The 27,673-nt window shown below is 36.9% G+C and overlaps 1 protein-coding gene across 1 annotated transcript in view; it reads left to right on the top strand.

Annotated features, from left to right (window-relative positions):
* Nucleotides 1-27,673, top strand: part of LOC144968171 (uncharacterized) — an 80,363-nt gene that overhangs the window by 51,282 nt on the left and 1,408 nt on the right. The window contains exons 5-29 of the mRNA XM_078906205.1: nucleotides 3,346-3,503; nucleotides 4,262-4,385; nucleotides 4,987-5,145; nucleotides 6,224-6,327; nucleotides 6,712-6,912; nucleotides 7,286-7,395; nucleotides 8,172-8,290; nucleotides 9,929-10,122; nucleotides 10,439-10,667; nucleotides 11,062-11,366; nucleotides 11,786-12,128; nucleotides 12,529-12,605; nucleotides 13,209-13,316; nucleotides 13,714-13,779; nucleotides 14,267-14,340; nucleotides 16,243-16,433; nucleotides 17,164-18,680; nucleotides 19,295-19,512; nucleotides 20,374-20,608; nucleotides 21,357-21,536; nucleotides 22,269-22,454; nucleotides 23,092-23,211; nucleotides 24,196-24,317; nucleotides 24,940-25,054; nucleotides 25,670-25,783. Coding sequence (XP_078762331.1) covers nucleotides 3,346-3,503; nucleotides 4,262-4,385; nucleotides 4,987-5,145; nucleotides 6,224-6,327; nucleotides 6,712-6,912; nucleotides 7,286-7,395; nucleotides 8,172-8,290; nucleotides 9,929-10,122; nucleotides 10,439-10,667; nucleotides 11,062-11,366; nucleotides 11,786-12,128; nucleotides 12,529-12,605; nucleotides 13,209-13,316; nucleotides 13,714-13,779; nucleotides 14,267-14,340; nucleotides 16,243-16,433; nucleotides 17,164-18,680; nucleotides 19,295-19,512; nucleotides 20,374-20,608; nucleotides 21,357-21,536; nucleotides 22,269-22,454; nucleotides 23,092-23,211; nucleotides 24,196-24,317; nucleotides 24,940-25,054; nucleotides 25,670-25,783 — 5,369 coding nt within the window. The remainder of the gene's footprint in view (nucleotides 1-3,345; nucleotides 3,504-4,261; nucleotides 4,386-4,986; nucleotides 5,146-6,223; nucleotides 6,328-6,711; nucleotides 6,913-7,285; nucleotides 7,396-8,171; nucleotides 8,291-9,928; nucleotides 10,123-10,438; nucleotides 10,668-11,061; nucleotides 11,367-11,785; nucleotides 12,129-12,528; nucleotides 12,606-13,208; nucleotides 13,317-13,713; nucleotides 13,780-14,266; nucleotides 14,341-16,242; nucleotides 16,434-17,163; nucleotides 18,681-19,294; nucleotides 19,513-20,373; nucleotides 20,609-21,356; nucleotides 21,537-22,268; nucleotides 22,455-23,091; nucleotides 23,212-24,195; nucleotides 24,318-24,939; nucleotides 25,055-25,669; nucleotides 25,784-27,673) is intronic.

Genomic DNA, 27,673 nt, shown 5'->3' with positions numbered 1-27,673 from the left:
GTGTGTGTGTGTGTGTGTGTGTGTTTGTGTGTGTGTTTGTGTGTGTGTGTGTGTGGGGGGGGGGGGTAGAAATGAATAAAAGAGACAATAATATTTTTAAAAAATAAAATAAAGAGTATTGTTGTAATGACTGTCATGCAAGCAAGACCAGTTGTGTGGAGGCCGTGATGGTGCATGAGCTTGGATGTATAATGTGTTTGTTTGTTACCTATAGGTGTGAATTGGCATTGGAATTGGTAGGGTTTTCAACAGTATCGGGTTTCAACTGTATCCGTGTATCTGCAACAGTTGCTTTCCTAGGCACAACAGTAACAGAAACATGATATAACTGTGTTGTGTTAGGCTGTTTGTCTCCTAGTATTTGAATTTATCTGTGTTGATCTTAAGGCACTTTCAACGTGGCGTTAAGGAAAGTTGAACCCGTTTTTAATTAAAACCATTTTGATACACGTTTTCTACTTTCAATGACAACATAATTCTTGTTAATTTAGAAAAAAAAATTCCATCATGAAAAAACCCCCTGCAAAATGTATAGAATTTTCTACCTTAAAGCGCTTTGAGCACGTTTAGTGGTTACGGCGCTTATAAAAGCTCAAATTCTTTTCTTTCTTTCTTTAATTTTTTTTTTTACACCTTAGCAATAACTTAATTATATTTTTAAAAATTATAATAATAAAATCGACATGTGGACAACTATTCCCTTTGAGCGCCTTGCATAATATTACTTGTTCTACTATAATGTTCAAGCAGTACCATCCGTGATTTGCGCTACATACATTTACAAATAAATGGATGTCCTACATCCAACAGGTTCCTCACAAACTTGCACTCATATTATGCTTTTCTTTATTATCATTCATTGACCTGGCCCACCCGCTATTTGATAAACGACACCCCCCAACACACACACACACACACACACACACACACACACACACACACACACACACACACATTGCTACATACACAATGTGTTGAATGAAGTGGTAAATTCAATGAGCTTTAATGAGGAAAGTCTCCAAGACAAACTCGACAATCCTTCTATACTGCCGTACTCTGGGAATAAAAGACCATATTTAAACATTTGGCCAGGAAACTCGTCCTTCAAATAACGATCGATATAAATGACCCTCATCTTGGCAAAATCTCTCAAACCTGGGACTTCGCGAAATCTTCATTAAAGTCCCAGGTTTGAAAGATTTCGCCAAGATGAAGGTCATTTAAATCGATTGATAGTTGAAGGACGAGTTTTCTGGCCAAATTTTAAAATATGGATTTTTCCAGAGTACGACTGTGTACATAATGTCATTATTATTCGCCAGGGCGAGGAAGTTTTCTGTCTAACCCTTCTTGCCAGTGACATCTAGAAGTAGGACTCATTCACTGCCAACTCCAGGGAATATCCCTTGTCTTTTTGGTCTTTATATATATATATATATATATATATATATATATATATATATATATATATATATATATATATATATATAAAAGACTGCCAGGATTTTATGAAATTTCCTCTCTCTCTCTCTCTCTCTCTCTCTCTCTCTCTCTCTCTCTCTCTCCCCCCCCCTCTCTCTCTCTCAACCCCTCCCCGCCCCATGGATTTTTTTTCTTGATTTTTATGATATTTGTATCGATTAAAAGAGAGTAATGAATGAAAATGTCGGTTTTCTTGGGGGGGGGGGGGGGGGGATCTTGATCTCTCTCTCCTCCTCCCCCCCCCCCCCCCCCCCAACACACTTCTTCAAATAAACTTTATTATTATTTGATTGGATGATAGATTGGCAACTCCATGACGAGGAAGTCTCCCTTCCGATTCTTACCATGGACGACTGCCTGCCTGCTGGCGTCCGAGTTTACACGTAGTAGAGCTACAGGCCAATAATAACGGTGTATTTCCATCCAGACCATTAGCCATGTACTATGGGCTCCATTCAGAGTGTTATTATCACCGTGAAAGGAGGCAATGGGGCTACCAAAAAAATGTCAAATGTGGTTGTTGTTGTTGTTGTTGTTGTTGTTCCTTGATCGAGTGGGTCCAGCAGGAATGTTGAAATCATTTAATTTTGTCCCATAGGCCTACTTTGTGTTAGTTGCTCTTACTCGACCTGGAATAGAAGATTTGATTCAGTTGGCCGACTTACCTACATGCCTTCTATCCATCCATCCATCCATCTCTCTCTCTCTCTCTCTCTCTCTCTCTCTCTCTCTATGCGCGCGCGCTCCCGTGTGTGTGTGTGTGTGTGTGTGTGTGAGAGTGTGTGTGTGAGTGGGAGAGAGAGAGAGAGAGAGAGAGAGAGAGAGAGAGAGAGAGAGAGAGAGAGAGAGAGAGAGAGAGAGAGAGAGTGGTTGTTGGCCTTCAAGATTCCCATGTCAGCTGTAAAAGTGATTTCCCACCAATGAATGGATGTTAAAGACATCATCCTATTTATAACCCATGACATTTACCTGCATATTCATATCAGCCAATGGAATTGTTGGCATAATTAGGAAATGGCTGAATTCTGTCAATAAGTTTGAGAGTCAATAAAGCGGCCTTGATGGGATACTTTACTTTTCAAAGAGTAGCTTCTTCATTTTAAAAAAATATTCTCTTCTCTTCTTTTCTTTCGTTCTTTCCTTCGTCTCTCTCTTCTTTTTGCATAGCATGTCTGTATATCAATAGCGGATAGAATGATTGGCGAGTATAGATAATGGCTGTACATTCCATTGACGAGTAGAGATGATGGCTGTACTCCGTGTGATGAAGGTTGAGAGTCAATAAAGTCTCATTGATGTCGTGGTTTCATTTTCAAAGAATTCAATTCTCTTATTGGTCTTCTTGCCCCCCCCCCCCCTCTTTCTTTACTTTCTCCTCCCCCCTCCTGCTTTTTTTCTCTTCATTTTTTTTCTTCTTTTATTCTTCTCTCTCTCTCGCTATCTCCCTCTCTCTCTCCCTCTCTCTCTCTTCCTCTCTCTCTCTTCCTCTCTCTTTCTCTCTCTTTCTCTTTCTCTCTCTCTCTCTCTCTCTCTCTCTCTCTCTCTCTCTCTCTCTCTCTCTCTCCTTCTTCTTCAGAACATGTAATACCTTACCCCTGCATATGTCAGCAATTGGAATGAATGACGAAATTTGGAAATGGCTGCTGTATTGTAATGAAGAATGTGATCAAATAAAACGACTTTGATGTCAAAGAATAAAGTGAATTTTATTTAATATATTGATTTTTTTTATTTATTTAAGAAAAAAAAGATGAACTTTGATCCCTGCTTTGTTGTCGGGGACTTTTATTAACTACGATATTGCATAATTTCATAATTTAGAATATTCATTTTTATTTTTTATTTTATTTCTTGTTGTTGCAGGTGGTACTTTGAAAATCTTTGGGGAATCACTATGTCCTGGAGTCCCTTACAAGACCCTCTTCCTGTCCACTGCAGACCCAGCCACGGCTGTGGTCTCGGAAGCCATGGAAAAATATGGACTGGACAAGGAGGACCCATTTGCTTATTGTCTGATAGAGGTAATGAATTGGATCAGAGTGATGAGTCAGGGTGGGGTTCCTGACCTCCCGCAGTGGGCAGGGAGGCACTTATTGTGTCTTCTATCCCCCTGTATCTGTTTTCCAACATGCTTTCTGTCTTTGTCTTGGAATGAGATTACTTGTTGTTTTTTTCCGGGCCCTGGCCGGGTACCCAAGCTGGGAGGGAAATAGTCAAATGTATAGTTAGTTTTGGGAGATGATATTTTTTCCCTTGTAAATCATCTCTCTGTTATGCACTGTATTATGTTTTATTTACATATGATTTGTAAACATTTGAGTGTATTCCACATAAGCTTGTGTCTGAGACTTTTAGGTGATCTCAAACTAAATACTTTGATAGTGTGCTCAGTAACAAGGACCAGCCAGGTCAAAGTGCAGTGCCTTAACCTAGTCTTCTAGTATAGATTTAATAGAATTGATACCGTAAATTCCCTTGGAATAGACCCTAGAGACAAATTTCCCTTATGGGATGAATAAAGGGAATTTTTAAATTTTTTATTAATCAGGTTTTACCTGGACATATTACAATTATGAGATGTTTGTTCACACACACACACACACACACACAACCATAAAAATTATATTAATTAATTATAATATATATATATATATATATATATATATATATATATATTATATATAATATTTATATATATATATTGAATATATAAATTTATTAATATGAACAATTGTAACGATTTGCAGACTGACCGTGTATTCCTCTTTATCCAAACCAGGTCCTGCTGCCTCCAGGGGGGATGGAGTACCATGGGGGTCAGACTGGGGATGAACGGGTGTTGGATGATAATGAGTGTCCTTTGGCCATTGTCATGCAACACGCCAAACACAGCAGGAACCAGGGTAAGCAAGAGTAGGGGCATGAGTAACTGAAGTGTAACATTAAGTCTTGGAATAGCTACAATAGAATTGAATCATAGGCCCGGCCCTACTTACATTTAGAATTTTAAAATTAAATTAAAATTAAAAGATTAGAATTGTGCCCTTGTACACGATGCCAGTGCCACGGCATTCCATGAAGGAATACTGATAATCCATCCAACAAATGTCTGAGTTCGCAGGAATCACCCATGTTGTCCACAGTGAGCAAATATGGAGATTGATAATCTAGCCCAAGGACAGAAAAGGACCATTCTGGGTCAAAGTGCAGTGCCTTAACCTAGTCTTCTTGTATAGATGTAATAGAATTGATACCAGAAATGATACTGTGTTTTTCTCTCTGGAGAGAAAGATAAAGGGAGTAAATGTGACTCATGTATAAGAGAACAACAGAAAACAAAATAGATTAGATTGTCATAATAGTTATAATGCTATGTCTGCCATTGTTTCACGCAATCTTTTCCAGATCTTCAATATTTTCAAGAAATTATTTCATATTTTTGATACTGTCCTTGAGAAAGAGAATATTAAAAAAAAAAACAATTAAAATATATCTTGTCTACAGGTCACATCATCTTCCAATTACGTCAAAGATCAAGTGACACAAAGAAACGAGGTAAACGTCCCAGGGCCGTATCCCACGAAGACCTGCGCAACCACCAGAGTGACCAACGACACACCAATGTTGACATGCTGCCATATCTACTGGAAGTCAGTGTCAGAGGTGAGTGTGTTCATTGGTTGGAGTGTGTTCACAGTACTTACTATATTATGTTGATTCTTACTCTTTGTTTGTATCTCCAGGGTTTTTATTTAGTTATTTATTTTAAGGTGACCAATTTAATGATAATGAATGTAATTTAAAAAAAAAGTATAATTACAAGGTTACTCTGAAAAGTCTTGATGTGACTCTTGTAATTTCAAAACTAGAATAGAAACGAAATTGACAAAGGTATCAAAACAAAGCTTATATTATGTCCTTTCGGTTTATCGTTTCAAATTTCTGCGTAGTCACTGTTCTCATCCACACAGCGCTGCCAATGGTGCATCAGTTATTGCATTGTGTCAAAGAGGAATTTACGCAGCAAACTTCGGCACCATCGAGTCATCTTTGCCTGCACCTCGTCGTCTCAGCCAAAATTTGCCCCCTTGTGGTGTCTCTTAAGTCTTAAGAAAAGGAAAACATCTCTTGGTGCTCAATCAGAACTGTGAGCATTCTCTGTATCCAACAGGCACACATCTTTCTGTACCCCAGAATTTCTCGAACACTATATCCATTTTTTCCCTATGAAATTCTAAGCCTTTGTGAAATGTCAGATTGTTTATCCAGCAATTAGCTTGATTAAGTTCATTAATTTTTTGTTGTTGATTTGCTGCGGTTGATACACTTTATGGACGGGCACTGCAAACCTGCTCATTAATCTTGGTGGAGACAGCATCAGTTCCAGTAAAGAACTTAACCAACCTTTGAACTGTTTTAATAGTATAGGAACAAAGAAACAAATTAATATGGGAAATGTTTTAACTTGTAAAGTAGTCCTTCAGAGCCATTAGGATTTTATCCTGGTTTCTTGGATGCTTTAATTGTAATTCTAGAACTTTTGACTATCCCATTTTCTTCCATTTTACTGGCACTGATATGATGTTAATGTGTTGCAAGCGCTGTAAAACCCTTAAAAATAAACAAACAAAACAAGATACTTGAATGTTCTGTTTAGGGTCAAAGGCATTAATTTATCTTATATGAATAGATATGTGGTATGTGCTTCACTGTCATTTTCTTTCTTTCTTTTGTTTTTAAGGCAAACCAAAGCAGCACGTTCTCCCCCTCAATGTGACAGAGGTTGTAAATGTCACAGAAGTCGCTAACAATAGATCTGACTACAACGGAAAACACTTTTTACAGGTATTGTTTGTTATTTTATATTTTTCAGAAATTTACCGATTCTAAAATTGACCTTACTTCCTTAATGACATGTAATATTGATGGTTGTTATGCCAGGTTAATTTTAAACGAATTTTAGACTGTGAATCCTAATACCCTTGCCATTCACTTTGTCATGTAGTTTAACGCAAAAAAAATTATTGCAGTTAAATATGCTTTCTCTTTCTTTTCTTATCTCCACATTTTCTATTCTCATCTTTTTCTTATCTCTTTTTTACCTGTTTCTCCTCTCTCTCGCTTTTTTTTTTTTGCTTTGAATTGAACTTAATGTCGGAAAAATCCCCTAAGCTCAAAAGAATAGATGTTACAAACGGACTGTTAAATTTTTCTCCTTCTTATTCCCAGTTGTCTGGATCAGACATCAAACCCCGACACTGTGTCATCGCTCACACCGAGGGCATCGTCACCATGACCCCAAACAGCCAGGATGCCGAGACCTACGTGGAACGTCAACGAATCTACGAGACCACCATGCTGAAACATGGCATGACCGTTCAGTTTGGCAAGGACAAAGTTTACAGGTTTTTGGATCCCAGATTCGAAGGGGTGAGTAAGACTGGGGGATGATTTGATGTTTGTTATCTGTTAACATATGGACATTTTTTCATTATCTGTTAAAAAATGTTTGTGTTAAACTTAATTAAAAACGGACAAGCTGTGAAAATGTTCCAGAGGTAGTCTACAGCTCTTGGACTAAAGAAAAAAATAAAATAATAAGCATATTTCTATAGCGCGTTTCGTCGAAACCTCAAAGCGCTTTAAAAAAAAACAAAAAACATTGTTTACCCAGGTAACAAATGGACAAAAAGCGTATTTTGTTGGAAGATTCCATTGTGCAATTGTGTTTTTTAAAATTATTTATTAAATTGAATGTATTTTATACAAATTGAATTTCAATAATTGATTGTTTTTACTCCAGGTGAACCGCCAACAACGTGCACCACCTCAGGAGACAACGTTTGATGTCGATGGGCAAGTGGACTCCAGTCCCAAGCAGGCAGCTCCAGGACTTGATGGACATCAGAGAAGGTATAGTACCACATGATATACACTCATCATTTCAGAAGAGAAATGTCAATGGAGACTCAATGTGTTTAGATAAAATAATATAACTAAATTTCTTTCTGATAATTTTAATTCTAAACTCATTTTTCTCGATTTTGCAGGTGGCAGATATCATTTTAAAGGATCATAAATAAGATTTATTTCAATGGTTATATTTCAACATTTTGATTCTGTATACTTTTGGAGATAACATTTTAGAGAGTAAAGGGTAATGTTAGATTTTGTGAGGTTCAGCCTACAGACCTGTAAAATGTCAGACAATTGTCTGATTTACGACAATATGGCCTCAATCTTTTTTACTCTCTTCATCATTTTTTACATTCTATATAAGCATCTGGACTTGAAACTCTAGAATTTGGTCATTTCATTGAAAAATGTTTTTGGAAATTTTTGTCAGCTGCCACGTACGGGTCTGAGCATATTAGTAGTCCTTCAGAGCCATTCGGCCCATGGAGTCAGAGTTAATCCCAGTTTCTATAGCATTAAGCGGACAATAACAATTGGTTGTTATCCTTTGGATGGTACTTGCAAATTACTTTTACTAGAAATAACAGACCTAGCTATCCAATCACTAGTGGATGGGTGGCCAGGGGGGGTCAGAAAAAAAAATCTTGACTGCACCCGGGATCAATCTCAGTCCATTTGCATGTGAAGCGAGTGCCTCTACTAGCTGAGGTATCGGGACCCCTAATCTCTAAGCATAGCATTTGATTTGATGTTATATTTTTCTCTCATTGTAGTTATTCTCAAAATCCCATGGCATCGACCAGGAGTGGATCTGACAGGTCTCCAGGATCGTATGCTGGATCACAAGGAATGGAAGATTTACTGCCTGCCTCCGTGGAATTCTTTCCTGATGGTAAATTGGATGAATTGGAGAATAAACATTTATAATATCAGAAAAGTACAAGAACAACAAAAAAAAATCAAAAAATCCCAAAAATCAGTCTACCTTGACTGGGGATCGAACCTCAGACCTTCTGATTACCTGTCAGACAAGCTACCTTAACATCACAGAGGCTCCCGAGGTCGGGACTTTAGACTGATTTTTTTGGATGTTTTTTTTCTTTCTTGCTTTGTCTGGCACCTTTCATGCACACTTGTTCATATCTTTATCTTACACTGGTGCCTGCTCCTTAATTTGAGCATTATAATGAATAATTGTTTTTGAGAAAATAATTCTATTTAAACGCGACTTAGACATAAAAAAAAACAAAACAAACAAAAAAACCCAACAAAATTTGAGCGTATATAGAGCAGTAAAGTTAGCTGCCCCAAACGTAAACAATAACAAGTTGCTAGTGATTTCCGTTAGGGACCGGAATAATTTACGCACAATATAGGTCTCCCAATTTTGTAGTTTGAGTTGTAGGCTTTCAGTATTGAAAATATGTTTACATAAAATCTAACAGTTGCAGAAATAATAATATAAGGCTAAATTATTATGAAAATCAGGCTCCGAATAATTCTCGTTTTGTTCACACCAGCGCAATAATTTGCTCTGGTCTAAAAATAGATAGACTGTAACTTTTGATAAATTTTAGAAAATTTTACCTTTTGTTCCATAAAATATCCATATCTAGACATTATTTGATGCATGATCGAGTATTTATGAATATGTGTTTCTTTTGCCACCTAACAGCCAAATTTTAAAGGTTATTTTTTTCTATTATTTACATTGGAACGTGAGCTGTCAAGACAGGAACATGTGGTTTGCCACGTGCTTCTCGACCTTTGTTTACGTTTGGGGCACCTAACTTTACTGCTCTATATAGCGCAATATCCACTACATGTGCTCAAAGCCCTTTACAAGGGGTCCCCAGCCAACAACAACACTTAACATGTAGGACGTGACATGACGTCTGTTTGGCGATATTACATTTTTTAAAATGACAGAGATAATAGTTGTTAATGGCCAGGTACTTGTTTTACACCTGAGTGCGGTGAGAGAATCCGAGTAAAGAGCCTTTTCCAAGAACTCAACTATGCGCTGCTGAGCAAGGCTCGAACCCAGGACCTTCCGATCCGAAAGCGAATGTCATACCACAAGACCACATAGCCGCACATCTCTGTCACGAATTGATTAGTGTTATATCTCTTATTTTGAAAATATCTTGTAATCATATGAGTGTATTCCTCTTAGTGGGATCCTGTTCGGATGTCTGGATGAGACTTTAAGGCGATCTCAAACTAAGAAGGCACTGATTGTTAAGCAGGTTAAGACTGCGTTAATGGTTTCATATTGACGAACAATGGACCAAAATAATATTCCATTGAACTGGATTTTATTATTGAGAAAGATCATCTGCCTTTGGCAGGTTTGGATGATAAAACAAGAAGGAAGTGAAAGTAGAAAAGTAAAGAAAGGGAAATCACTCAATAATTATAATGATGGGAGAATTATAAATCCACATTAAATGATAATCTAAGTTTATAATAATAATAATAATATCTCAACACTGATAGCCGCTTAAATATGCTAACGGTTTGCCTTCAGGTGAAGATCGTCTTCTCCAAGCCTCCATCCTGGAAGTCAACAGTAAACAACTCCAATTCAAACTGGCCCCGACCTACACCCTGTACATGGCAGCCAGGAACCTTCTAGCAACACGATCACCGATTTCCCACAAGGCACAGATGATTGCAGAGTTTGTCAGTAAGACCTCCAAAATGACCCAACAGTGTATTCAGGTATTTCATGTTTCTTTGATCAGTTACAAAGTAATAAACAAAAATTTATATAACAGCTTCAAAAAAGCAAAATAACAACACGGAACATTTCAGGCTCAAAACCCTTCTTCAGCCAACAGCAAAACAAAAACAATAAATACATAAATACATTACTAAATTCCAGACCTACAAAATATCTATTTCAACTTTTTTTTTTTTAGCCATGATTTGTGTAAACAAATTTGAAATTTGCAACCTTTCAGTAACTTTCATTTAAATTTTCACATTGAAATCCAAAGAAAGAAAGATAATCTTATTGTTGTGTGTCCAATTGCAGGAGCATCACAATGACCCGCCATCTCTGGCATTTTGGATGGCCAACTCATCGGAGATCCTTCACATGTTCAAACAAGACCGGGATGTTCAACCGCTCAGTTCTGACTGCCAGGAGATGCTGGCTGAGGCCGTCCAGATGGCCTTCCATCATCTGGTACGGTGTCTGCAGGGAGATCTGCAACGGGTCATGCCAGCATTCCTGGATCCAGCCGAGGATGAGAGAGATGAAGGTGAATGTTATATTTCTTTTAACAAATGCAATCTTTTCTTTTGATGCTACTAGTACAAGTGTGTTCTGCAAACTAAAGTGATGAAAATTTTCAGCACTTATTAATAACTTATTAGACCATAGGTTAAAATACGAACTCCCCCGTCCTTCCCATTAAAAGTAATAAGAAGAAGGAAAGCACTTGAATAATATTTTTATGGTTTATTTGTTTTAAAGATTTTTTAAAAGGAAATTATCTATAAATGTTTTCTTGTTTATATTTTTTTGTCTAATATGATACGTTGAATGTCAGCAGAAAAAAAATCTCTTCATGTATAATTTACCGTTTTGAGAGGTTAAAATAATAAATATCGTGTTCGTTTCTCATGATCATAAAATACTATAATTATTTTCAGAAATGGGCCAACGTTACAACATGGGGAGGCCCACTCTTGCTGACGTGCTGAACACATTGTCTGCTGCCATGACCTTGTTGAGACGTTGTCGTGTCAACGCTGCCCTGACCATTCAGCTCTTCTCCCAACTATTCCACTTCATCAACATGTGGCTGTTCAACATCCTGGTCACCGAGCCCCAGCTTCAGCTGTGTACCCGATTGTGGGGTCTCCGACTCAAGAAACGCCTGGGTAGTGTGGAGGCCTGGGCTGAGAAACAAGGCCTTGAACTGGCTGCTGATTGCCATTTGTGTCGAATTATACAGGTGAATCGGAAATATGAAATGATTTTTTTGAAAGAAAAGAAAACATATTTCATAAAATCCTTGGCTCTTTCAATATTTATTTTGTACCACTTATGTTAGATGGGTGTGGATAATCTCTCTCTCTCTCTCTCTCTCTCTCTCTCTCTCTCTCTCTCTCTCTCTCTCTCTCTCTCTCTCTCTATCTGTCTCTACTGTCTTTCTCTCTTTATCTCTCTCTCTTTCATTCCACCCCCCCATCCCCATCCCCATCTCTTTGTTTCTCTGCCCCCTCCATCCTCAACCACCACCTGTCACAAAAAATGTTTTAAAAAGAAATGATTTTTCATATCTGATTATCCTTTTGTGCAATGAGCATTATTTCAAAACATGATGTAATTGTTATTGTAATTAGTTTTTTGTTCTCTATTTCATTTGTTAAGGCTGCCCACTTACTCCAAGCTCCCAAGTCCAGCGCCGATGACATCACCAACATCAGCTCCACTTGCTTCAAGCTAAACTCCATGCAGCTCCGAGCTCTCCTCACCCGATACATTCCAGAACCCAACGAGCCCCCGGTCTCCGGGGCTTTCATCGAAAGGGTCGTGGCCATTGCCGAAAATATGGCCGACGAGCTGACAAAGACGGACGGTCGAGAGGTTCGTCTGGAGGAAGACCCAGATCTTCACCTCCCGTTCTTGTTGCCGGAGGATGGCTATTCTTGCGACACCATCAAAGGCGTACCCAACGGACTGCCTGAGTTTGTCAAACAACTGGAGGCTGCTGGTCAGTGGATGTTTATTGTTTTAAATGTTTTTTTTCTTCATGTTCTGATCTTGTATTTGGACCTTTCAATTTTCTTTGCAATTTTGGTTTCAATATTTTCTAAAAGAAAAAGGTTAAATATATATTTCCACTGTTATTATTCAAAGCTAGTGTCTCTTTCAGCATAATCATGAGAGAAATTTTACTTTCTAAGTCAGTGTTGCCACTTAATAAATTATTTTTGATTTTTTTTCTTTCTGTCTTGAAAAAAAGTTTAAAAATTATCTATATATTTTATTCTTTTGGTCTGGCTAGTTAAATAAAGATACTTTTCTTAATTGTGGTATTGACCCAAAGACATAATTATAGTTTTCATATTTTTTTATTTAACCATGATTTATCTGTTGTTTCGTTGTTTCAGGTTTATGTCGTTTCACCATCAACAACAATGCATCTGGGGTGTGGACTGTGTATATGGGAGACCTACCCCCACAAGAGGTAAGTTATAAAACAGTTATGACTGTCAAAAGCTAACAAAAGTTTTACCATGGACTTTTATTTTCTATATGGGGGCGAAGTGGCAGAGTGGCTAAGGCATTGCACTGTGATCCGGAAGGTCAGGGGTTCGATCCCCGCTTTCAGCGCTTTCGTTTTTTTTTCCATGGGAAAGATTATTAACCCCCAATTTGCTCACTTGGTGGACAACATGGGTGATTCCTGTTGACATCAGACATCTTGTTTGATGGATTATCTATATTCCTACGTGGAATGCCTTGGCAACGGTACGGTATCTTATGATGCCATGGTTTTAAAAAAAAAATGTTTTTCTATATTCTATATGTGCGTAAAAATCCATGCCAGCAATAAATTAAATAAATATTTGAGTTGAATTGAATTATGTAATATCTTCATCATTTTAAGATAGTGAAGCTCAGTGATGCCCACTTCGTTAACTATAATTATACATCTGTTATAAAAATCATCTATCATGTTTTTTTGTTAACATCAGTTGATTGTGATAGATTTGAAGGATATCCATGGTTTAGCCGACAGATGTCATCGTTCTTCTATTTAAATTCTATTTTCCTTCCTATCTTCCAGCGTGCTAACCAGAGTCCAGGCACGGCACCCACCCAACCACCTGAGGTCATCACAGTGTCCTTCAATAAGGTCAAGGGCAGCATGGGGCTTAGCATTGTGGCAGCCATGGTAAGTACAGCTAGGTCATATTCATCAACACTATCAATCACACTTGGAGAATTCATGAATTTTGTCCTGAAATTTTTATCGAATTTTTCAACATGCAACTTTAGCTGAATTTGGAATTATTTTTTCCTTTGTTTCGGACACGAGTTGAAATGTAAAGTTGTATGATAATTACTTATTAGATTTTATCACTGAATATGTAAAGCGTTTCCTTTTCCAAGTGAACTTCACAAACGTTTTTTTTGAAAACTTTTAAATAAATAATTGGGTCCATGTCCACACTGTTCCTCCCCCCCCCCAATACTTTCTTAAAAGAAATCTATATATTATCGATAATGCCAGTGATAAGTTAGTCTATGATTTATATAACCCTAATGTCTACCATTGATGTTGTCAACAGGGTGAGGGTCAGCATGAACAAGGCATTTACATCAAATCTGTAGTGGACGGAGGAGCCGCAGCATTGGTCAGTCATTATATGTAACTTGTGTTTTGACCATATGAAGTACTTCTAGTCATAATAAAAAACTTTTTAATGAAATAGAATTTAAAAAATTAGAGTTATTGGGTCTCTTCATATCTCTCTCTCTCTCTCTCTCTCTCTCTCTCTCTCTCTCTCTCTCTCTCTCTCTCTCTCTCTCTCTCTCTCTCTCTCTCTCTCTCTCTCTCTCTCTTTTTAAAAAAAATGTTTTGTTATGGTTTTCTTTTCTCTGCACATCTAGACTTATTGCTTTATTTTGTCTTTATCAAACTTTTGTTCATTATATTTTAAAAAAAAAACAAAAAACCCCAAAACAATAGAGAATTTAATAATCGTCTCTCAAGGATAGAAGATGAGATGAGACTTTTGTATCATAGCTATTGAATTGGCTTAAAAATGATAATGTTATTGTTCAATAACTGGTGAGTTATAATCTTCCTGCGTTATAAGGTGATATGTTATCTGTCATCAGGATGGACGACTGCAGGCAGGAGATCAACTATTGGAGGTGGATGGAAAATCTCTGGTCGGCCTCTCTCAAGACAAGTAAGTGTATATTCTGTCATTTGTTTAAAGAACACAGTATGTGATATTTTGTTAACATTGCATACACTGTGTTTTTAAAAAAACAACGACAGCATTACTATTACAATATTGGGTTATGTTTAAAAAAATAAAAAAATAAAAAATTGCTAACATCGCCTGCTGCTGCTGACTATCGGACCTGTTCAATTTGACTCTAATGGAGGAAATAATTACGTCCTGAAATGGCGGATTTGGCAGAGTTGAAGCAAATGATATTGAGCTTTCGGGTGTCTGAATTACATGTTTTATTAGGGTTTGCTGGAAGGAATAAAAGTGGGCGTAAGCAAGAATTGACACAGCGTGCTTTATCATTAGTCCAGAAAAATTGTTCTCTCCCTGTGCAGATAAAAATTAGAGAGTTATACAGACAAATCTATCCTGTGACAAAAGGTCAGCCAATAGCTCCTCAGAACACAAAAGACATCAATATGCCAGTAATGCACCGTGGTCAGGTTGGGATAGATTACAGTACCATGGGATCCATGCGTCCTATTATCGCCCAGGCTCCAATTCCGGGAATCCAGATGTCAAGTTAAAACATTTAAAAATGAGCATTTATATAGCGCAATATCCACTTAACGTGCTCAATGTGCTTTACAAGGGGTCCCTGGTCAACAGCAACATTTAACATGTAGGACGAGACATGACGCCTGTTAGGCGATATTACAATTTTTCGGACAAAGACAACGCTGTTAACGGCCAGGTACTCATTTTACACCTGAGTACGGTGAGAGAATGTGAGTAAAGAGTCTTTTCCAAGGACTCAACTATGCGCCGAGCGAGGCTCGAACCCAGGACCTTCCGATCCGAAAGCGAGTGTCATACCACTAGACCACATAGCCGCACATGTTAATGCAATTTTACTTGTGCCATCTTGTTTTCGTGAAAGGGGAAAGTGAAAAATGATGATGAAGGTGAGTGTGAGCTTGAGTATAATCATCAAAGACAGATGATGTGGACATTTTGACTTTCCCCTTCATCTTAACCTTTGACATACCTGCCAACCCTTCTGCTTTTGGCTTCCTATTTTCATCCTTCCTTTTCTATAATTCCACCATTGTCTTTAAAATTCCAATATTCAAAAATAATGATGATGATGATGGTAAGAAGAAAAAATGGGGAGGGAAGGGGGGGGGGGGGGGGGAGGTTAAACGGTGAATTAAAAAAAAAAAGATTGCCAAAAGGGATTAAAGTAGGAAAATGAATTGCACTCCTTTCCCCCTTCCCCATTCCATTACCTAATACATGTGATGTGTAGTTTGGCTAGCTGTGCCGGAATATTGTCTTTATGTGTTTGGTGGCAAAGTTGGTGGTCATTCGATACAGAATTATCCATTGTTAAGAAATTCCTATTTTTTGTCTCAAATTCCTATTTTTCTGACGTTCTGATTCCACTTTTGGAATATGAAGGGTTGGCAGGTCTGAGTTGATAATGCTGGTCTTCTTTGATTTCACGAAATTTTACATTGAGCTTCATCATTGTTTGCAACTTTGTCTAGCTTCAAGCAGTAACAGTTGTATTTGGTAAACAAGGAATGGTATTATTAAATATATTTAATTCTATTATATTATAGAAATACGTCTTCAAATGTTAGTTTACTTGATTTTAACACTCAAAATGCACTTGGAAAAAGTATTAAACTAAAATGTTTAAAGTGCAAATTTTACTTAAATTTGTATGAGAGTGTACAGACATGGACAAACTTCTTCTTCTGCTTGTGGAAACTTATCATATTGTCGAGGATCACTCCACAGTTGTAAACTTGTTAAAACACTGCAAACAATCATATAATTGGATAATCCCCATTTTCATTGAACGGTACCAATATCCAATGTTTATTGTTTATTTCCTTCCATTTCCAGAGCTGCTGAGTTGATGACAAAGACAGGCCAGGTTGTCCGATTACGTGTGGCTAAACAAGGGGCATTCTACCACAATCTGGCAACACTGCTCAGTCAGCCGTCTCCGACAAGCCAGAGAGCTGCTCACAATCGAGGAGGTCAGCATCCCACCAATGAGGAGGGACCACCTCCTCCTTATGACCCCAGATTTGGTAAGTTGTTCTGGGATATTCTGGCGTCAATAGGACAAAGGGTCACACATTGGTAATTGGGTCAAATTGAGTTATTGACACTATCATATTCTTGAGCCGAATGCTCAGTTTTCTATCTGGGTTTGGTGACTCGTAAGTCAATTTATAAATGTTTTATTACAAAAATTAGATATAGGAGCAAACATTTTTTTTTTGGCTCTTCTGTAAAATTTCTTGTTTTAAAATTTTTTTTTTCATATACGACCCTTTGTCTTAAGACGGCAGTATTGCTAAAGGGATTTTGATAGTGTGTTATCATTCATAGCAGATTAACAACTTCTTCTTTTCTTTAAAAAAAAAAAAGATTAAATTTGTGATACTTTGAATGAAAATTCTATATCTTTCCTTGTTCATGGGGTAATTGGGAAATGACAGTCAACGCGAGTTTTCTAGCTTGTGCAGAATATGGATTTAATCATCAGATAATTGTCAGAGATTTACTATTTGGAGAGTTTCAATCCTTGTAAAAAAAAAAATAATAGAAATTTCTATGATAGTTTTGATAATCAAAATCTTAAATAGACTGAATAATAAAGAGAGTATGATTTGATTTGTTTTGTATTTTAAAAAAAATATCGTTTGTTTTGTTTTTATATACTCATTTTTTGTTTTTGTTTTTGAAATTACACTTATTTATTTTAAATGCTAAGCCTGTCTATGATTTTCTAAGAAAATTTTGATTTAATTTCAGGCCAAGAACAGAAAGAGCCATACCACAGACGAGACATTGACCCAAAGTCTAAATCCACATCAAACCTTCATGTGGAGACAACTTTCGACCGCACCGACATGGCTCCGACCTCCAACCAGATGAAGCCAGCCCAGTCGGTGGGTGTCCTTCACCCATCTTCCCCTGGATATGGCCAGTATTCCCCAGGGGGTCGACGTCAGGAAGCTCCCCAACAGCGTTACGACCACAACGATTACGAAAACCAACCCAACTATCCCGATGAGAATGGTCTCAATAGAGATAGAGGATCTTATGATGGGAACAATAGAGTCCCACCTCAGCAGCAGGGCCAGCCAGGGTATAATTTCGTAGACCCTCGTCAGAATCTTCCAAAATCAAACAACCAAGCACCCCAGGGTGGCTATCTCCAGCCAGGCATGCCTCAAAGAGCATCTGATAGATCTTCCGTTTCATCCAGAGCTTCCTCCAACAATAGCAGAGACCCAAGACCCCAGTCGGCCTATTACGATCCCCATGGAAACCAACCTGGTCAGGAAGGAAATGCCAGACCACGGTCTGAAGACATGAGTCGGGTCAAAGGTGACTGGCAAGACCCCAATAACAGAGGTGGCTTCAGACCCAACGATAATGGACGGCAGAGTCCTCCTTACAGTAATATTGGCTCGCAAAACCACCAGCAGCCCATGCAACAACATCAACAACAACAACAGCAACAGCAAAACTACCCTCCATACCAAAACAACAATAAACCCTCTGCCCACGAAAGGCTGTTTAACAACGGAACTGCTAACCATCCAGGAAGTAATAATCCCCAGAGGATAAATGTGCAGGCTTACAACAGGCAGCCCAATTTCTATGAGAATACCACTCCTCTCCAACAAGAACGACCCCCTGCATTCCACCAACTCCATCGACCCCCAAGTGAAAGTGAAATTCGACCAAAAGTCATGCCAAAACCGGCCGTCATGCCGAAAAGAAACCAGCCACCCGTGCAGCACGCGGACATCCCCTTGATGAAAGTTGATCATCGCAACTCACAGCCTCATTTCTATGGACAGGAACAGAGGCAAGCCCAACCAGGAAGCCCACAACAACATCCTGGCTACAACCAGCACCATCAGCAGCCACCACACAATCAGCAGCAGCCAGTGGATAACAGATATCAGCAACCACCAGCATTGAGGAACGGACCGGACCTTCGAAATATACCGGACCCAAGAAACGGGCCAGTGTCACCTGACTACAGAAACATTGGTGAACACAGAAATGGTTTTGAGTCTCAACAGCCAAAATCCATGCCTCCCCCCGATTCCAGAAGTGTTCCAGATTTAAGACATATGCCTGACCCAAGGAATAGGCCTGATCTACGGAATATGCCAGACCCACGAAATATGACAAATGGGTCCGACCCCAGAAATAGCTCCAGCTATCCCCCGAGTCAACAACAACAACCACCCAATAATTTCCAGAGCAGAGACCCTCACTATCCACCTCCTACAAATGACCCAGTAAATGCGGTAAGATTTGGATTATTTTTTATGTATGTATTAAATTAATGTATATAAATACTATGATATGATAGAGGGGAGTTAGCTGGAACCACGTAGAGTGCTCGACAGTTTTTTGGAGCAAATTATTTATTTATTTATTCTCATCTTGTTTTTTTTTACACATTCTCCAACAACATTGTTTCTTCCAGAAGTCCTGGAGTCATCATGGAGGTTGTTTAGGGGTGTCAGCTGACACTTTGAATAAGGAAAAGAAAGCATTTCAAAATTCATTTTTCATCTTGGATTTTTTTTTGCTACATTAAGAGCAAGCCTCTCTACTTTTACTTTACGAAAAATTCCCAGAATTAAAATATTTTGTCTCCAATTTCAGAACTTCATGAGTATCTCTAAGTCATTAAAACTTATTGAAAATGAAAGTTATCCTTGTGAGGGTAAATTGTTGATTTTTATAGTCAACTATAGCTAGTACAATTTGTATCTCCCAAAAAATCCCGAATTTTTAGACTTTCAAATTGGCAAGTTTGGTGAAGAGGCATGTCGTGTTAGTGTTTGTATTTGTGTTTGTTCTCCTTCCTAGCTGATTTCAAAGTATTTGTGTGTTTTGCACATCTTTACTGCAGAATACACAAGGCTACTGGGAAGACTTGCCTCCCCCTCCTACCAACGACTTCCCTCCCGACCTTCCACCTCCTCCACATATGGACGATAACCCAGAGGAATTGCCACCATTGCCCCCACCCCCTGGACAGGACACAATACTGGCACACAAACTGGCTGAGGAGCAGCAGAAACTGATGCAGCAGATCAACATGACAAACCAGTTTCTGTCCACAGGAAGGTTGGTGGATGTGATTGGATATTATTATTGTTATTATTACTGTTATTCTTATTATTACTATTATTATTATTATTATTATTATTATTATTATTATTATTATTATTATTATTATTATTATTATTATTAGCATCATCATCATCATCATCATCATCATCATCATCATCATCATCATCATCATCATCATCATTATTATTATTATTATTATTATTATTATTATTATTATTATTATTATTATTATTGTTATTATTATTCTTATTCTTATTCTTATTATTATTGTTATTATTATTGTATTATTATTATTATTATTCATTATTATTATTATTATTATTATTATTATTATTATTATTATTATATTATATTATTATTATTATTATTATTATTATTATTATTATTATTATTATTATTATGGTGTACCCAGTCATTACGTTGTGACAGTGGACAGTGATTAGTAGTTTGATGGGTCGATGATTGAAGAATGAATAAATGAAAATGAAGGCATTATCCAGTCTTTATAGATATGATGCATATCAAGAAACTAGACATAATTTTAAGTTCCATCTTAGAATTAAATCTATAATCAATCCATGCTGTCCATGTCAGCTATAAGGTGGTAATAGCCTTATGGAAAGTCTCAATAATATTGATCTATAACAAGAAGAGTCTAAAATTGTTAGATTTTGTTTTTCTTTCCCAATTTTTTTTGTTAATTAGAAACATAGTCACGATGTATGATATATCTTGAAATTGAAATATTCTGGTGTGAGGTTGTTGAATGTGAATAGTTTTTATAGCTTTTTATTTTTTAGATTGGAAAGGAAAAATTAAAAAAAAAAATTATCCAATTTAATTTTCTCTATTTAGGAATAAAAACAACAGTCCAAACAGTATAGGACAACAACAGCAGCAGCAGCAACAACCCCCTATTCAGCAGCAACAATTCCATCAACAACACCAGCAACCACAACAACAGCCTCATCGTTCAAGCAAACCGCTTCACCACCAACAACAGCAGCAGCAGCCATTACAAAACAATCTCCACCCATCAAGTCGAGCACTTCCTGGCATGGACAGTCGAGATGCCCCCATGGGTTACCAGGTCAGAATATAGTTATAAATAGAATAAAACTTGTCTTTTCCCATCCCTCAGGGGATGTCCCCATGGTTTACCAGGTCAGAATATGGTTATAAATAGAATAAAACTTGTCTTTTCTCATCCCTCAGGGGATGTCCCCATGGGTTACCAGGTCAGAATATAATTATAAATAGAATAAAACTTGTCTTTTCCCATCCCTCAGGAGATGTCCCCATGGTTTACCAGGTCAGAATATGGTTATAAATAGAATATAACTTAACTTCCCCCATCCCTCCAGGAGAAATTTTTCTGTAGGGGGCCTATTCAAAGGGAAGACTGGAATAACAGTTGCATTCGCAACAGTATCCCCTTGCTTTTTCTTCAAGGGGGCAAATCACCTCAGCCCAGTCTTCTGACTGAATCTTTCGACATGAGAGCTGATCTTGCAGCTATTTGGCACCATTCATCTCTTGTTTTCTGTCTCTGGATGAGAGTGGGACTAGTCGACTGTCTGTCCTTGTAGTTTTTGTTTTGTTGACCTCTTTTCCTCCCTCCTTCCAGTGTGCCCTGTAATATTGTTCTGGTCATTGAGTCGTGTTGCGTCAGCACGTTTTTGTCCTTATATGTTGTTGTTGGCTTGGGACACATTGTAAAACGCTTTGAGAACATTTAGTGAATATCCTGTTGCAGAAATGCTGAAGTGTTTGTTTATTTAAAAAAAAACATTAGTGGATTGTTCTAGTTTTTGTTCATCTTTTTGTTCATTTTCCAGGTGGTACAAGACGACTTTCGGGACAGCACAGACAACCATCACAACTACCAGAACATTGGCTTTGCCCAGGAGGTTAGGGCCTCCTCTGGACCAGAGTCCCAAGTCCCTCCCCCCATCCCTCAACCACCGTCAGACTATGAGTCCTACGATCACCCAGCTCTCCAGATGCAAGGTTTCGAGGTAACAACATACAACACCAATTCTAAAATCTCTCCACTGGCTTCCAGTAAAGTTTCCAATTGATTTTAAGATTCTTTGTTATACATATAAATCCATGAACGAAATTTCCTGTCTTTACATCCAAGACCTAATTTCTCCCTATAAACCAATGTGAGCTTTGAGATCTGCTCTTTATTGCTTAACATAAGAAAATGTTCAAACAAATTTATCAGTAAATCTTTCTGTATCAGTGCTCCTTGGTTATGGAATAGCATAAGTTTTTAAACTAGATCCAACCCTTATTTTGACATTTTTACAAAGAATCTGAAAACTGAACTTTTGCTCCCCGTGCCTTTTAGTCCGTTGTAAATTTTAATTTGTGCATTGATTAACTATTGATTGTTACTGTCATCCTACAGCACATATACATAGCACCTTGAGCACCTTTGAGTGGAAGTGTGCACTTTATAAATGCTTCATTATTATCATTTATTATTAAGAACAGAAATATGGTTTGCTAAATTTAGAAATACGATTTGAAGATGTTTATGCTCTCGTCTTATTTAATTACCGGAATCAATGACTACCAGAACACGAAGGAAAAAGTGAAAATGGATTTCTAGAGTTAAAACAGTGGACGTTTTAGGTGTAAACCCTTTGTCATAGAACAGCAGGATGTGAAATCTACTCACATGTTATGAACTGAAATAATGACTAAAAATGTCTTTAAAAATTTTTTTTTATTTTTTAAAGGTGCGACCTGGAGGTGGATCAATGCCAACCAGACCCAGAGGTCCAAAGCCTGCTGACACAGTGGCCAAGAATGCCTGGGATCGAGACGCCAGGGAGAAGGCTGAAGAGGAAGAACAGGAAGAGCTTTTCAAGGCCAGAGAACGAGAGATCAGTGAGATGGAGGCTCGGCCATACTTGAGTCCTCCTGTAAGTATTTAGAATTAGAAGATCAAGATCTGAACTAGTGTGTATGAAAGGTGTCCAGACAAAGCAAGAAAGAACAATGGAAGAAACAAAACCATCCTAAAAATCAGTCTACCTCGACTGGGGATCGAACCTCAGACCTACTGGTTACCGGTCATCATAGAGAGAGAGAGAGAGAGAGAGAGAGAGAGAGAGAGAGAGAGAGAGAGAGAGAGAGAGAGAGAGAGAGGGGGGGGGGGTGGTGAACAAACATGTCATAATGAGATATTGTTGGATTTGACATGTATTTAATAAATTTTTGAAATGTCATTGAGAAGAGAAGAATAAAACATTAACTGAATTTGTGATAAAATTTCGCTAAAATTTCGCTTATGACACATTGTGTTTATTTCTTATTTATAACATTTTGGAAATAATTAGAAAGGTTGATTTTTAATTCTACAGAGTTTATATTTTGGTTTAAAATGATTAGTATGGAAAACAATTCCATTTTGAATCCAATAACTACCTAAGTGTTTTACATTTTATTCTTCTAGAATTTGATCAGAAAACATGATTCAATTTTTTCAGTGAATTTATTTGTTTAATTATTTAAAAACAAAGATTATATTGATTAATTCTTTTTGTTTTGTTTTGCTAGGAGCAAGACAGACTACGCAAGTTGAAAATGGAACATGAATTCCAGAGACGGGTGCGAGAGATTGCTGAGAAAGGAGATTATGACGTGGACGATGATGATGAATTGGCTGAGAGGATTTTTGTAAGTTTAGGATCGGCCACAATTTGTATAATATTTTAGTGCAGGGACTCTCATCATATTGGTTTTTTTAAAAAAAGTTAGCAGTTACCAATTTTTACATTAAAACAAAATCCGAGTTTTTAAACCAAAATTTGTGGGGAGTTGATTGTAAAATTTAAAAGCTTTGCCATTTTAGTGTTTTAAATTCTGAAGAGTGATAATGTTTCACCATTCTTGCCAATAGTGAAAAGTACTGGATAAATCTGGATCTAACAATTTGTTTATAGCTAGACACGCAATCCTCTCACCCTCATAGGCAGCTTTTTTCGAGTAGATAAGTCTTCAATTTTCAGCTAAAGCAAATTGGAAAAAAAAAAAAAGAAAAGAAAATGCAGGTTTTATGGGTTTGGTTTTTTTTTCTGAGGCAGATCTTTTTAAGTACATTTTTGGTTTTGAAGTTACAATGTTTAATTATTTCTGTTGTTGCTGATAGGTAAAAGTAACGGGTTGAATCTGGGTGGGGTTCCCGACCTCCCATAGTGGGCAGGGAGGTACTTGCTGTGTCTTCTATCCCCCTGTATCTGTTTTCCAATTGCTTTCTGTCTTTGTCTTGGATTGATATTACTTAGTTTTGTCCTGACCCTGGTCGGAGTCCTTGGCTGGGAGGCAAACAGTCGAATGTATAGTTATAGTTTTGGGAGATGATATTTTTCTCCTTGTAAATCATCCTTGTAAACATTTGAGTGTGTTCCTCTTAGTGGGGACCTGTGAGACATTTAGGTAATCTCAAATTAAGTACTTTGATAGTGTGCTCTTGGAATCTACATCTGTTTCCTATTTGAAACAATTCCCATTTGTCTTCTTATTTCTTGTGTGCTTTAATTGTAATTTAACTATCCCATTTTCTTCCTTTTTACTGGCCCTGAAATGATCTTCATGTGTTGCAAGCACCGTAAAACTCTTAAAAACAACAAAACCAAACGAGTTAAATTTTTATCCCCACAGACTCGAGGACGCCTCATTCAAAACCTGAAGGACGACATGGACAGGACGAGGCAACGGTATCAGGAGTTTGAGATGAAGCAACAGAAGGATGAAATGGGTCGAGAGCAAGAGAGGTTGCAGATGTGAGCTGGGTTTTATTTCACATGTATTTAAAATGTCATTACTTCTTGACTTATAGGGGAACAATTTTACCAGTTACTGATATAAGATATTTCTATAAGATTAGGGGCAGCGTGGCTCAGGGGTACAGTCTTTGCCTCATATTCAGAAGGTAACAAGTTCAATCACCCGCCGATACGCTGTGTGGCCTTGAGCAAGTCACCCCGCCCTACCTCAATTTGCGGCGCTGTACTGCGGCCGATGCCTGGTTTATTCCCTTGGAATAGACCCTAGAGACAAATTTCCCCTATGGGATATATAAAGGGAATTTTTATTTTATTTATTTATTTATAATCCTAAAGTCTTTCAAATGTTTATTTTTTTTGAACACATATAAACAATAGCTAATATATTAAACCTAGATATATTGGAAAAAAAACCCAACTTATTTTCTTTTAGTTTTCAACAAAGTGGGAATGTAATAAAACGTTTTTTCTTTTAGACTATTTGACATATGACTGAAGGGCTAGAGCTCAGTTGGTTGCTGCTTCACACTAGTAAGTTTTGAGATTAATGGGACAACGATTAAAAGGATGATTAAAAGAATTATCATCCGTAACAAATTTTTACTTTTTTTTTTCACAGGATGGAGAGAAGACTTGAAATGTATGAAAAGGACAGAGAGGACCAGAAAGACAGAATGAATAAAAAACAAGAAAAACGAACCAAGCAACACCAGGAGTCCTTACGGCAACAGAGGGTAACATTCATTTTGGTGTCAATGAAAAAACAAAAAACAACAGAGTTTAAGTCACATAGTGAGTCCTTGGAAAAGGCTCTTTACTCACATTCTCTCACCGTCCTCAGGTGTAAAATGAGTACCTGACCGTTGCCAGCGTTGTCTCTGTTGGATAAAATGGTATTATTGCCTAACAGGGAGCATGTCTCGTTCTACATGTTGGTCAGGGACCCTTTGTAAAGCGCTTTGAGCATGTTTAGTGGATATTGCACTATATAAAAGTTTTATTTATTTATTTTTTTTTTTTTTAAAGACAAATTTTATGTGACTCAAAAAAAAAAAGAAAGTTCTATTGACTTTCATAGCGTTGACCAATTAATTTGCTGATTTTCTACATGTATAAGTATCGGGTGTGAGAAAAAAACCCAAACAAACTGGAAAAGTGTATAAGAGTATAAATGATGCAAATTTGAAATTTTTGTCACAATCAAACCTATTTATTGAAATTTATGTCCACAATTTCTCAGAATATTTTGAAAATTGTCAACTTAACAATTGTTTTTAAAAAAAATTAAAATGGAAACTCAGTACACAAAGTCGGGTATCAGATTTAAAGCATTTGTTTATGTCTGACAGGAAACCAGAGAAAGACAACGTCAGAATTATGAAGAACAGAAAAGACAATTGTTGAAAGAGGAAGAGAAGATGAATCAAAGAAGAGAAGAAGAATTGAACAAAAGAAGACAGTTTGTAAGTATCAATCCCCCCCCCCCCCCCCCCCCCCACACACACACAAAGATAACAAGTTTGTAGAAACTAGATGTTGATATTTCATCATGAGGGGAATGGACTTGGGATTTTTTTGACAATTTTATCTTTGCGGATATAATTTTTGCACAGCCGTTTAAAAAGGGCCCAAACTTTCACTTTAGTTACTTCTTCCCTCACTGGCTACCGTCGAGTAATGTAAACAATCCACCGTCAGCCACAGTGATAACAGCTGTCAAGACAGTGTGCATTGGCAATAAATTATGTCTGCAGGTAAATCTCAACGCTTTGAATTTCTCTCAGGCAGAGACTAGTAGAAATTTCATCAAAATACTCAATTTTCTCAGCCCGTTGTGGACGCAGCATCTTTTTCATAATTTTCAATCATATATGGATACAAAGGCCAATTTTTCCCCTACAAGACGCAATTATTTTTATTTACATCATTAAATGATAAGTTTGTGTTTTGCTCATTTGAATAATCAGAGTTTTTTATGAAATAAATGTTTAAATTATAAGTTTAAGAAATATTTAAAAATTCAAAATATCAAGCCAACACTTTTTACCATCAAGTGTGAGGGATCAGAGAAAAGTAGATAAAATTATCTTTCATATGATATATACTTTATTATGTAGATTCAGGGATTTAAGATAGAGGGTGTGGAAAGGAATCTCAATAATTATTTTGTTACCAACAAAGAGGAGAATATTTCATGATATTTTAGAAACCCAATAATAAAACTAGATAGTGATGATAAGAGACATTTATTTAATTTGATTTCATTGAATTTAAGCGGAAATTTTAGATATTTCTTAAATTTACTTATTTAAGTTCTGTTCAGGTTATGGAGAGACACACTGAAGACGGTCATGACACCAGTACTAATGAAATATGTCGAATTTGTTGTGAAAGAGTACAGAGCCGTGCTGAGAGGATTAAAAGACTCTAGACGTTATCAACAATTGACTATAAATATAAATGTGAAATTCTGACATATTTAAATATTTCAATTTGCAAGAAATGTGTTTCACTGATACATAATTTAAAGAAATGCGATGCAGGTATTGATACCTTTGGTTCAATGAGAAAATTCTGAACAAGAAACAATACTTTATGAGGTGAATATGATCCTAATCTTTCACCAGTGATGTGCTATATGCAGTCTATATGGCACACAAATTAAAAGAGGTGCAAGTCAAGTACATGAAAAAAAGTAATGGGCATGGATATCTCAAAAATAAGGTTATGAAACTTATAAGAACTCTTTAAGATTTTCTTAGTGGTTTTGATTGTCTTTAAATAATGTCCTTATATAACAATTTTTAATGGAATTCTTATAATTCGTTGATTCTGGCATAAATATAAGTGAATCACATTTGACTATGTTTCTGGTTTATTAAAAAAATTCTATTAAGACAATGCTGTGATTGGATTTCAATTTTACCTTACTCAAAATTCTTACTTTTACGTACAGGTGAACTGATTTCTCAAAAACGCCTCAATCTACTGATATAAAATTTATATGTCTACATTCTACAGATATTCAACATCATTTCCATTACTTTTGTTTTAAAATCTTAAGTGTTGAACATGTTAAAATATTCTCTTAAAAATTTTAATTCACTTAAATTTATGTATCAATTTCATGGGTTATCCCTCTTGCTTTTTAACACCATCATAATTATGATTATATAATCAATGAAAACTCTGTTAATAAACTGTTTGGTGGTATAAAAATATTTTTGCTACACTTAATAACGGCAATACTACGTTAGTTTGAAATTCAGAAAAAAATCGATCAAAACGGCGAAAAAATTGTCTCCCTCTCTTAGTGTAAAGCTATGACTCATCATCACTAGACTGGCTAGATT

Source organism: Berghia stephanieae, chromosome 3, assembly GCF_034508935.2.
Source record: "Berghia stephanieae isolate SIO BIC M18660-M18661 chromosome 3, UCSD_Bste_1.3, whole genome shotgun sequence".
Classification (NCBI taxonomy): Eukaryota; Metazoa; Mollusca; class Gastropoda; order Nudibranchia; family Aeolidiidae; genus Berghia; species Berghia stephanieae.
This window is presented reverse-complemented; position numbering and strand designations above follow the sequence as displayed.